This window comes from Somniosus microcephalus, chromosome 5, assembly GCF_052327205.1.
Source record: "Somniosus microcephalus isolate GS21.2 chromosome 5, FLI_Smic_1.0, whole genome shotgun sequence".
Lineage (NCBI taxonomy): Eukaryota > Metazoa > Chordata > Chondrichthyes > Squaliformes > Somniosidae > Somniosus > Somniosus microcephalus.
Genome location: NC_140991.1, coordinates 179,389,098 through 179,401,137, shown reverse-complemented (window position 1 = coordinate 179,401,137; position 12,040 = coordinate 179,389,098). Strand labels below are relative to the sequence as shown.

Genomic DNA, 12,040 nt, shown 5'->3' with positions numbered 1-12,040 from the left:
TTCCAGAGGGGTAAGCCCCATCGCTGAGAAGCTTCCATTCAATCTGCAGAAGTGGACATCATTCGGGTCAAGGTTCAAGCTAGAGCACAACATTACCTTCCCTCCATTCTCTGTGTTTGCCAACTTCATCCGTAGAGAAGCCAAAGCCAGGACAGACCCCAGCTTCAACTTCTTCTCCTCCCACACAGCACTTGCCAGAAGAGACAAGTTTGACAGACATGGAAAGACACCAATATCTGTCCACAAAATGCAAGTGTCTTCAACCGAGAACACAAGGGATCAGAAGAAATCCGAGGATATGAGCAAACAATGCCCCATCCACAACAAGCCCCATCCATTAAAGAAGTGTAGAGGCTTCAGAGAGAAGTCCCTGGAAGACTGCAAACAGTACCTCAAAGAGAACTCCATGTTTCAAGTGCTGCTCCTCCACGAACCATCTCGCTAAGAACTGCAAGGTAGATGCAAAATGCAAAGAATGTGAAAGTGATCGGCACATTTCAGCACTCCACCCAGGCCCAGCTCCTTGGAAGTCAGAGTCGTCTCCTCCCGCCTCAGAGCACGGCGGGAAGGGAGAGGGAGCCGCCTATCCGGAGATTACATCCAAGTGCACCAAGGTGTGTGGAGAAGGAGTGAGCGCAAGAGCATGCTCCAAGATATGCCTCGTTAATGCGTACCCTGTAGGACGTCGCCAGGAATCTGAAAAGATGTATGCCATGCTGGACGAACAAAGTAACCGTTCTCTAGCAAGATCCGAGTTCTTCGACATCTTCAAGGTCAAAGGAAGTCCGTCGCCTTACACGCTGAAGATGTGTGCTGGACTTTCAGAGACAGCCGGCAGGAGGGCCTGTGGTTATGTTGTTGAGTCAGCCGACGGGAAGATTAGTCTCCCCCTTCCTACACTCATCGAATGTAATCAAGTCCCTGACAACCGTTCTGAGATTCCCACTCCGAATGCAGCTCATCACCACAGTCATCTGAGACGCATTGCAGACGAGATCCCACCTCTTGATCCAGACGCAGACATACTCCTGTTGTTGGGCAGGGACATCCTGAGGGTACATAAGGTAAGGAAACAGATTGATGGTCCATATGACGCCCCTTTCGCCCAAAGGCGAGACCTCGGCTGGGTCGTTGTTGGAGACGTGTGCCTCAGGGGTGCTCACAAGCCATCTCAGGTGAGCACACTCAAGACTTCCATCTTGGAGAATGGTTGTCCAAGCTACCTTACCCCATGCAGTAGTCAGATCCGAGTGACAGAGAAGTTCAGTCATACGGCCCAGCCTCAGAAAACCCCAGCGCTGATCTCCACAGACAGCACACAGATGATGCTCACTGGAGAGAACCCGGGTCAGTCAGTCTTCTGTCGCACCGCCAGTGACCACAAACTTGCTCCATCGATCGACGACATGAGGTTCCTCCAGATTATGGACAATGAGGTCTCTCGTGACAGCTCTAACAGCTGGGTTGCACCCTTACCCTTCCAGAACCCCAGACGACGGCTGCCGAACAACAGGGAGTATGCCTATAATCGTTTTAACTCACTCCGTCGCACACTAGAGAAGAAGCCAAAGATGAAAGCACACCTCCTAGAGTTTGTCGAGAAAATGGTTTTCAACGATCATGCAGAGCTAGCTCCTCCACTCCAGGAAGGCCAAGAGTGTTGGTACCTCCCCTCCTTCGGAGTCTATCATCCCAAAAAGCCAGAACAGATCCGCGTGGTGTTTGACTCCAGTGCACCATATCAGGGAGTCTCTCTCAACGATGTACTCCTCACAGGGCCCGATCTCAACAACAGCCTCTTGGGGGTACTCATGAGATTCAGGAAAGAGCCCGTCGCCATCACTGCCGATATCCAGCACATGTTTCACTGCTTTGTGGTGAGAGAAGACCACAGAGACTTCCTCCGCGTCCTGTGGTATCGCAACAACAACCCCAGCAGTGACATTGTGGACTACAGAATGCGTGTCCATGTCTTCGGCAATAGCCCGTCCCCTGCTGTTGCCATATACGGACTAAGGAGGGCTGCCAAGGAAGAAGAAGATGACTTTGGCAGTGATATGAGAGGGTTCATCGAACGAGAGTTCTACGTCGACGATGCACTGAAGTCATTCCCTGCCGAAGCAGGGGCCATCAGTGCCCTTGGGCGAGCTCAGGAACTGCTTGCACTATCCAACCTCAGGCTACACAAAATAACCTCTAACAGACCAGCAGTGATGGAGGCATTCGCCCCTGAAGGTCGTGCTAAGGATGTCAAGGATGTAGACATCTTCACTGATGACCTCCCCCTACAGCGTAGCCTAGGAGTGTCTTGGAACATAGCAACAGACACGTTCACGTTCCAAGCCTTAGATGACAAGAAACCCTTCACACGTAGAGGAGTGCTCTCTACAGTCAACAGCCTATACGACCCTCTCGACTTCTTAGCCCCTGTCACCATACAAGGCAGGCTGCTCCTCGGGGAACTCTCCACTCACGCTGAAGAGTGGGATTCACCCCTCCCTGAAGAGATGGAAGCAGAGTGGAACAGATGGAGAGACTCACTTCAAGGCTTACAGGAGATCCAAATACCTCGCTCCTATACGTCCTTCTCTCCCTCAAATGTCCAATTCAAGGAGCTTTGTGTCTTTGCAGACGCATCCGCTAAGGTCATCGCAGGTGTGGCTTATCTGAAGGTCACCACTCAAGATGGACAAAGCAAAGTCGGCTTCGTCTTTGGAAAGGCCAAGTTGGCACCCCAGCCAGACCTCACCATACCCAGATTGGAACTGTGCGCAGCAGTATTAGCAGTTGAGATTGCAGAGTTCATAGTGGAGGAGATGGATCTGAAGTTCGACAGCATCAAATATTATACAGACAGCAAAGTGGTGCTAGGATACATCCATAACCAAACTAGGCGGTTCTACGTCTACGTGAACAACAGAGTCTAACGTATCCGACAGTCCACATCCCCCGACCAGTGGAGGTACGTCCCCACAGACCTGAACCCAGCTGACCATGGGTCTAGAGCTGTAACAGCGCCCCTTCTCAGCAGCACGACATGGCTGTCAGGACCAGCTTTTCTTCAGGATCCGTCCCTGCACTCCTCTGAACCCAATGAGTCATTCGACCTCCTCAACCCTGTTCTGACTCTGAGATACGCCCACAAGTCACAGCAAACGTCACTCAAATCTCTAAGGACCTGATGAGCACCAAACGCTTTGAGCGTTTCTCCAAATGGAACACTCTCATAAAGACAGAGCACCAACAGATGACAGATCTGCCAGCCGAGCGGCTACAAGTAGCACCACCTTTCACCTATGTAGGTGTAGACATCTTCGGGCCATGGGACATGAGCTCACGCCGCACCAGAGGAGGACACGCCAATAGCAAAAGGTGGGCGGTGATGTTCTCATGTATGTCCACAAGAGCTGTACACATCGAAGTTATTGAAACAATGAGCGCCTCCAGCTTCATAAATGCTCTGAGAAGGTTTTTCTCAATCAGAGGCCCGGCAAAGCAGACACGCTCGGATTGCGGCACAAACTTTGTCGGCGCTTGCCGAGAGCTGAAGATGGATGGATCAAGTTCCAGCTCTCAGAGTGTGGAGAAGTATCTCCAAGGGCAAAAATGTACCTGGGTATTCAACCCACCTCACTCATCCCACATGGGTGGCGCATGGGAGTGCATGATCGGCATTGCCCACCGCATCCTTGACTGCATCCTTCTCCAAGGTAGATCGGCATGCCTCACACATGAAGTCTTGACCACACTGATGGCTGAGGTCACCGCCGTGATGAATGCAAGGCCCCTCATCCCAGTATCTTCAGACCCGGAATCGCCCCTCATCCTCACTCCGGCTATGCTTTTGACCCAGAAGACAGGTGTTTCCCCTTGTCCTCCAGGGGAGTTTGGGAAAAGAGAACTCTTCAAGCAAGAATGGAAACAGGTTCAGAGTCCAGCAGACACATTTTGGGGCAGGTGGCGGCGGGAGTACCTCAACACACTGCAGAGCCAACGCAAGTGGCAAGACAAGATTCTGGGGAATGTAGCCGGGCAAGTGGTGGAAGTGTCAGTAGGAGAGCATTTTGGCGATAGTGACCATAATTCGGTGAGATTTAAGGTGGTCATGGAAAAAGACAAAGACGGCCCGGAAATAAGGGTTCTAAATTGGGGGAAGGCCGATTTTAATATGATAAGGCAGGATCTGGCCAAAGTGGACTGGGAGCAGCTACTTATAGGAAAATCCACATCAAGACAGTGGGAGACTTTCAGAAGGGAAATAGAGAGAGTACAACGCCAACATGTTCCTGTAAAGGTCAAGGGTGGGACCAACAAGCAAAGGGAACCTTGGATGACAAGGGATATACAAAAATGCATTAGAAATAAAAGGGGGGCTTTTGGCAGTTACAAAAGACTAAAGACGGAAGAAGCCCTAGAGGAGTATAAGAAGTGCAGGGGCATACTTAAAAAAGAAATTAGGAGGGCGAGGAGGGGCCATGAAATAACACTGGCGAGTAAAATAAAGGAAAATCCTAAGATGTTTTATAAGTATATTAAGGGCAAGAGGATAACCAGGGAAAGGGTAGGGCCCATTAGGGACCAAAGTGGCAATCTGTGTGTAGAGCCAGATGATGTAGGCGGGGTTTTAAATGAATTTTTTGCATCTGTGTTCACTATGGAGAGAGACGATGCAGACATAGAAATCGGGCAAGGGGACTGTGACATACTTGAACATATTAGCATCGAGAGGGAGGAGGTGCTAGCGGTTTTAGCAGGCCAAAAAGTGGATAAATCCCCAGGCCCGGACGAGATGTATCCCAGGCTGCTGTGGGAGGCAAAGGAGGAGATTGCAGGGGCTCTGACACTAATTTTCAGAACCTCTCTGGCCACAGGGGATGTACCAGAGGACTGGAGAACAGCTAATGTAGTACCATTATACAAGAAGGGTAGCAGGGATAAACCAGGGAATTACAGGCCAGTGAGCCTAACATCTGTGGTAGGGAAATTATTGGAAAAAATTCTGAGGGACAAAATTAGTCTCCACTTGGAGAGGCAAGGATTAATCGGGGATAGTCAGCATGGCTTTGTCAAGGGTAAATCATGTCTGACAAATCTGATTGAATTTTTCGAGGGGGTGACTAGGGGGGTGGATGAGGGAAATGCTGTGGATGTGGTTTACATGGACTTCAGTAAAGCTTTTGACAAAGTCCCGCATAGGAGACTGGTCAAGAAGGTAAGAGCCCATGGGATCCAGGGTGCCATGGCGCGTTGGATCCTAAACTGGCTGAGTGGCAGGAGGCAGAGGGTGATGGTCGAAGGATGCTTTTGTGACTGGAAGCCTGTGTCCAGTGGGGTACCTCAGGGATCGGTGCTGGGTCTCTTGTTGTTTGTGATCTACATAAATGATTTGGATGAGAATGTAAAAGGTATGATCAGTAAGTTCGCAGATGACACGAAAATTGGTGGGGTGGTAAATTGCGAGGAGGAAAGCCTCAGGCTACAGGACGATATAAACGGGTTGGTCAGATGGGCGGAAAAGTGGCAAATGGAATTTAACCCTGAAAAGTGCGAGGTGATGCATTTTGGACGGACAAATAAGGCAAGGGAATACACAATGAGTGGTAGGACCCTAGGAAGTACAGAGGGTCAGAGGGACCTTGGTGTACATGTACATAGATCTCTGAAGGCAGCGGAACAGGTAGATAAGGTGGTTAAAAAGGCATATGGGATACTTGCCTTCATTAGCCGAGGCATAGAATATAAGAGCAGGGAGGTTATGATGGAGCTGTACAAAACGCTGGTGAGGCCACAGCTGGAGTACTGTGTGCAGTTCTGGTCGCCTCACTATAGGAAGGATGTGATTGCTTTGGAGAGGGTGCAGAGAAGATTCACCAGGATGTTACCTGGGATGGAGCGCCTCAGCTATGAAGAAAGACTAAACAGGCTGGGGTTGTTTTCCTTGGAGCAAAGAAGGCTGAGGGGGGACCTGATTGAGGTGTACAAAATGATGAGGGGCATAGATAGGGTAGATAAAGAGGAACTTTTCCCCTTAGTAGGGGGGTCAATAACAAGGGGGCATAGATTCAGGGTAAGGGGCAGGAGATTTAGAGGGGATTTGAGGAGGAACTTTTTCACCCAGAGGGTGGTTGGAATCTGGAACTCACTGCCTGAAAGGGTGGTAGAGGCAGGAACCCTCACAACATTCAAGAAGCATTTGGATGAGCACTTGAAATGCCATTGCATACAAGGCTATGGACCAAATGCTGGAAAATGGGATTAGACCGGACAGGGGTGGATGGGCGGCGCGGACACGATGGGCCGAAGGGCCTCTTTCTGTGCTGTAAAACTCTATGACTCTATGACTCTAAGAGGCCAGATCTCAAAGAAGGAGATGTTGTCTTGATGAAGGACAGTCAGGCAAAAAGGAATGAATGGCCTATGGCTATCATCGTGAAGTCCCTTCCCAGCCAGGACGGGAGAGTGAGAAAGGTGGACTTGAGAGTCGTCAAAGAAGGAACAGCAAAGGTCTTCTCTCGGCCTGTCTCTGAGATGCTCCTTCTTTTGTCGCCAGAGGACTCCAGTGACAAGTAGAGTTAGGCTTATGTGGGGTCGTTAACGACCACAGATGGGGAGTGTTTTGGACTTGTTAGATGTAGGTAGCACCCCTAGTGGTAGTTATTGTATAGCGGCATGTTTTTTGACCTTCTTCCTGTCTGCCCCGGAAGTAGTATTCGAGGAAGTGTTTTCTCAGTTGTGAACAAGGTCCACGTGTGGCAGCTTGTTTTCTATCCTCCTCCATCCTTCCTTATATGCTAGACAAGACGCAATGTCTGTGAGTATCCTTGTTTGGTAACATAATAACAACCTTGTCAGTATAGTATTTTGACAATACTTTGTCAATAATAAGTTTATTAGCTGCTAGCTACTAAGGGTTAGCTTCAGTGCTATTTACTTATACAGTTACCTACTTATCTGTGTTAAGCAGTCTATTCTGTTTTCATAAACATGTTTTTGCATCTTATGTAACATCTAATGTATAGTACTTACCTCTGTGTACAAAACATACTTTGTCTTTGTTTACAGTTTCACACTTTTATTCAAGTAAAGCTTCAAAACAGCACCCTGCTTCTCGAGGAGTTATTTGAATGAGTGTTTAGCTGACTAGATAGCTGGATAGGAGTTACATCTAGTGAGACCAGTACAGTCCCCATTGATGTCTGTGACTAATGTACATGATACTGTTTTGTTTTATACAGTATATTAATCATCTCTATATTTATGATATATAAATTTGAATGAAATAAATATTAGACCCCTGTATAAGTTTCATATAACAGAGATCATAGTAGTAGAATTAGGTGCAACACCTTAGGCAGGTGAATAGACAAATATACAATCAGCATTTGGTTTAAAAAGGAAACAAGTGCTGCTAATGGACGGACAAGAAGTTTTAATCTTCTCCAGATAGAGGAGTAGCTGTCAGAATTACCCAGTACTGCAGAGTTAAATAGCACAGTGGTTTGAGATGAGCACCTGTAAAGTGGAGACACCAAATCTGAGTTACACATTCAGCTCCATTTATGTTTTAGTCAGATAAAGTGGAGCACTGCGCATACACACTGACCTTCAAATGTCCATTCAGTTTTAATGTTCTCCCTTCTGATACAGGTAGACTACCCTTTATCCGAACTTCCGAAAACCGAAACCCTCTAAAAATCGAAAGTTTTTTCGTTCAGCGTAAGTCGTGCGCACGACATGACCAGAGTGGCGCATGACTTACGCTGAGCAGGGCAGAGGGTCACTGAGTTCCCTCCTGGGTAGGAGATTGCAGGCCGAGCCGGGCAGTGTGAAGGAGGTATACCGGGAGAGTGAACCCAACAATACAGCGGCCCGTCCGATAGCTGCAGCGGCCTGTCCGATATTCTTTTCTCCCCCCCCGACCCCCGACCCCCCGCCGACCCCCACCCTTTCGGATAAGGGATAGTGTATCCTTTATCCGCACTTCCGAAAACCGAAATCCTCTGAAAACCGAGTGTTTTCGTTCAGCGTAAGTCGTGCGCACGACGCCGACCCCCCCCGTCGACCCCGACGACCCCCACCCCCGACCCCCCGGCCGACCCCGACCCCCGCCGACCCCGACCCCGACCGACCCCCCCGCCGACCCCGACCCCCGCCGACCCCCACCCCCGACAAATTTCCCAGTCTTATAAAATACCTTCCGAAATCCGAAATTTTCCGAAAACCGAAACACGGCTGGTCCCGAGGTTTTCGGATAAAGGATAGTCTACCTGTAATGTTAAAAAGATAAAAAAGTTCAGGAATAAAAACAGAAAATGCTGGAAATACTCAGAAGTTCTGACAAAAGGTCATCAACCTGAAACGTTAACTCTGTTTCTCTCTCCACAGATGCTGCCTGACCTGCTGAGTATTTCCAGCATTTTCTGTTTTTATTTCAGATTTCCAGCATCCGCAGTATTTTGCTTTTATAAAAATTCAGGAGTTGACTTTCTCTTGATCTCCAGCCATAACTTCGACAGAAGATTGACAAAAATCCTGGAGAAATGGCATAAACAGCTGGAGATCGGGAGAACCCTTGTGGATATTATACCCAAAAATTAAAAAAATGTTAAATTCCTGGGAACTTCTTAAACATCAGCAATTGCCAAACTGCAGCCTGTATGGAGCTAAAGTGAGGTGAGAGTACTTCCTTGAGGTGGTGGCCTCACAGATTTTGCTCAAACATAAAGCGTCAGTTTGGCAACTTGATGCCCAGGCAAAAGTTTTCCACCAACACAATGCAAAAAAATTGTTATGGACACAAAATGGTTAGTATAACTGGCCTCAGTATCAACAAACTAGAACTAATATTTACACTGTTCAGTCACTACTGATCATATTTGCACTAGAATACATTCCACTAGTGCTACTTACAAAGTGTGTCGAGCAGTACCTACCACCTACAACATCTTGTAAAGTTTCTTTGAAAGTGGGGAAATAACTGCTTTCTGTTGTTTCTAGAATTTTGGCCATTTTCCGAACAACTGGAGTCCGAAGCTAGAAGAAGAATGCAGCAGTTAAATTAAGTATAACTTCCAGCATATATTAATAAACAGATATCATAGCAATGGAAACTAAACTTTCTGTAATTTTAGGTGCTGACTAAAATTTGAAAGTGAAGGAAGATAGGATTAACAAGTACTCCAGTATATCTGTTTTTACTTCACTCACTTGTTCATGAACACACAGCAGGTTTTCTTTCCTTGCCTTCCAGAAATCCAACTCCATCTTTGGACCTGGATTTAGTCCTTGCAGCAAAGGTTCAGAAGAGTCCTTCTTCAGTACATCCCGAATCTGATGAGTCCATTTGATTACCATCGATTCAACCGGATGAACTATTAACCGGTCATAATGATCTAGCCTAAAAAGCATAAAGCAGGAATGAGACAGAAAATACCAAACAATTTCATTTCCATTAAATAATATTATGAATTGAAATAAAAACAGAAAATGCTGGAGGTACTCTGCAGGTCAGGCAGCATCTGTGAAGAGAGAAACAGAGTTAACGTTTCAGGTCGATTACCTTCCGTCAGAACTGGAAAAAAGCAGGAAATGGAACAGATTTTTAAATAAGTGTAGGAGCTGGTAAAGGGGGGAGGGGATGAAAGAACAAAAGAGAAGGTCTATGATAGGATAGAAGGCAGGAGAGATTAAGGGACATTAAGAGACATTCAAGGCAAAAGGAGATGGTAATGGGACAGGTTAAGAAACAAAAGGTGGCTCTAGATGAAGATGTACAGGAAACTTTGTGATATCCAGCACCGACGGGACCGAGCTGTTGCCGTTAGATCAAAACTGCCGGACATGTTGAAACATACGGAGATTTTCAGCTCCGTGTGAATCAATAAACCCTGTTGCTTAGCAACAGCTTCAAAACAGTCGGCTGCAGCTTAAAAGCGTCTCTAGCTGAAGCTGTTGCTTAGCTACAGACCTTGCAGAGCCTGACTGGGAAAAAAAAAGCAACGAGATGTAAAAATACTTATAGGAAACGGCTCCTGAATTTTGCCGGTAGATAGAGCTTTCCGGACTTTTAACCTCCGGATAAACCAAAGTTTCCTGTATTGAAATTGCACTTTAACCAATATAAGGAAGACCCAAAACACTGCAGAGTGTTTAAACATTTTCTATGTCTTGTATATGTCATTTATTTATTTGATTTTTCTCATTATGCCTTCTATTTTCACATGTTTATATCACTTGTCATTCACTCATCTCCTGTTTTTCACTTAAGTACTTTGCAGGTCATCCTATCTCTTTTCCCGTGTGTTTGTGTTTTTGTTCCATTCCCCTTGTTCTAATCCTTATTAAATGCTGTTCATCTGTAATATCTTCCAGTTCTGACAGAATGCAAGCCTGAAATGTTAACTTGTTTGTTCTCTCTACCGATACTGCCTGATCTACTGAGTGTTTCCAGCATTTTCTGTTCTTGTTACAGTGATTACTGTTGTCTGCCAACAGTCCTTAGTGCATAAAATGTAAACATCTCGCCCCACGTTAATCTACGACAAGTCGCAACTGAGTATCGCAGCCTTGCTATTTTGTGATGTTCTACACTCATAACACAATGATGATGCCACTTGGTTGATTGAGAAATGACCTCTGGTAAAGATTTTTTTCAGCTGATCAAAGACCAATTTTCTTAAATAGCTCACAACAGGATCAGGGGACAGAAAAAAAAAGGCAAATTTAAATATGTAAAAGTTAGAATTAAACGATCAATGGTTAGAATCGGTTACATTAAGGAAAATGTGAAGTTGAAGTTAAAATTATATAATTAGAAGGAAAAAAGGAAGACAGAGAAAAGTATAACATTTTTATTTTTAATTAAAATTCAAATTTTCTTTTTTTTGTAGATTTGCACTATTACAATATTGGCCCTGAAATTAGGATCGGGAGCTTCCCGCGCGCGCAAGCCCCCGATCTGCACTCACCCTGCGCGCCGACATCTGAAGCCCGGGCCTGCTTGCATTTCCTGTCACTGGCCCGGTTCAGCTGTCGGCGCGATGTGCTTACCTGATCCAGCAGCGTAGTTAGTGCGATGTGCCGGCTGGGATTGGGTGAGCACTCTGCAGCCAATCAGGGGAGTGGAAACTCATTCATGAGTTTGATAGTAAAGACTGTCAAACTCATGAAAAGTACGGGCGCCCAAAAGACTAGTTTAACTTTAATTAAAATTTTTAAAAACATCCCAATAATTAAATAAACTATAAATAACTTTAAAAAACTAATTAAAACAATTAATAAAATTTTTGAAAAATTTTTTTTTTTACGAATTCGGGTCTAAAAATAAACTTACCTTACTGTACAGTCCTTAAAAACAATGAAGCTGTGGAAAAAATGTAATCATTTTAAATAATAGACCACTTAGCTTCAAGAATCCACTACTTATGCCTCCTTTTTTCATTTCCAAAAAGTCCAGGCCCTTGCACTCGCGCAAACCTGTCAAAACGAAAGAAGTTCAATGCGTGCGCGCAGAGTCCTGTGCGCACGCATTGGACCTCTTAACCCCTTAGTTCGATGGAGAGGAAATGCCGGTTTCCCGCGCATGCGCTGTGCATGCTGGAATCCGGCAATTCCTCCGGCCACACGCGTGAGTACACCGTACGTACTCACGTGTTGGGAACGGAATTACTGGCCCAATAAATATACTGGGTTTTGTGTGGATTTATAATATTAATTAATAGTAGCTTTTGTTTCAGTAACAGTTAGTGAATCCAAGCGAGACAGTAATTTCTCTGGACCTGACAGCAATCAACGGGCTAATCATTGAGGGAATGCAGTTCTGGGAAGATAGAGAGCAAGCAACGTTAACAAGCAAGAAAAACTATAGGGGGAAAAAAACTATAAAATGTTCAGAATAAACTCAAGCCGTACACTGGAACCATAGGCACAACCAAGGACACCAGAGGCCTGTCTACACATTTACCTTGCCTACACAACCTGCCCAACACCATAGGTTCAATTCACTCAAGACAAATTTCATTCTTGATTATAAATTTGAACA

The 12,040-nt window shown here is 46.0% G+C and overlaps 1 protein-coding gene across 1 annotated transcript in view; it reads right to left on the bottom strand.

Annotated features, from left to right (window-relative positions):
• Window positions 1-12,040, bottom strand: part of LOC147117453 (dynein axonemal heavy chain 11-like) — a 196,078-nt gene that overhangs the window by 102,585 nt on the left and 81,453 nt on the right. Inside the window, exons 4-5 of the mRNA XM_085988450.1 lie at window positions 9,208-9,397; window positions 8,934-9,033 (exon numbers count right to left, since the gene is read on the bottom strand). Of these exons, the coding sequence (XP_085844576.1) occupies window positions 8,934-9,033; window positions 9,208-9,397 (290 nt within the window). The remainder of the gene's footprint in view (window positions 1-8,933; window positions 9,034-9,207; window positions 9,398-12,040) is intronic.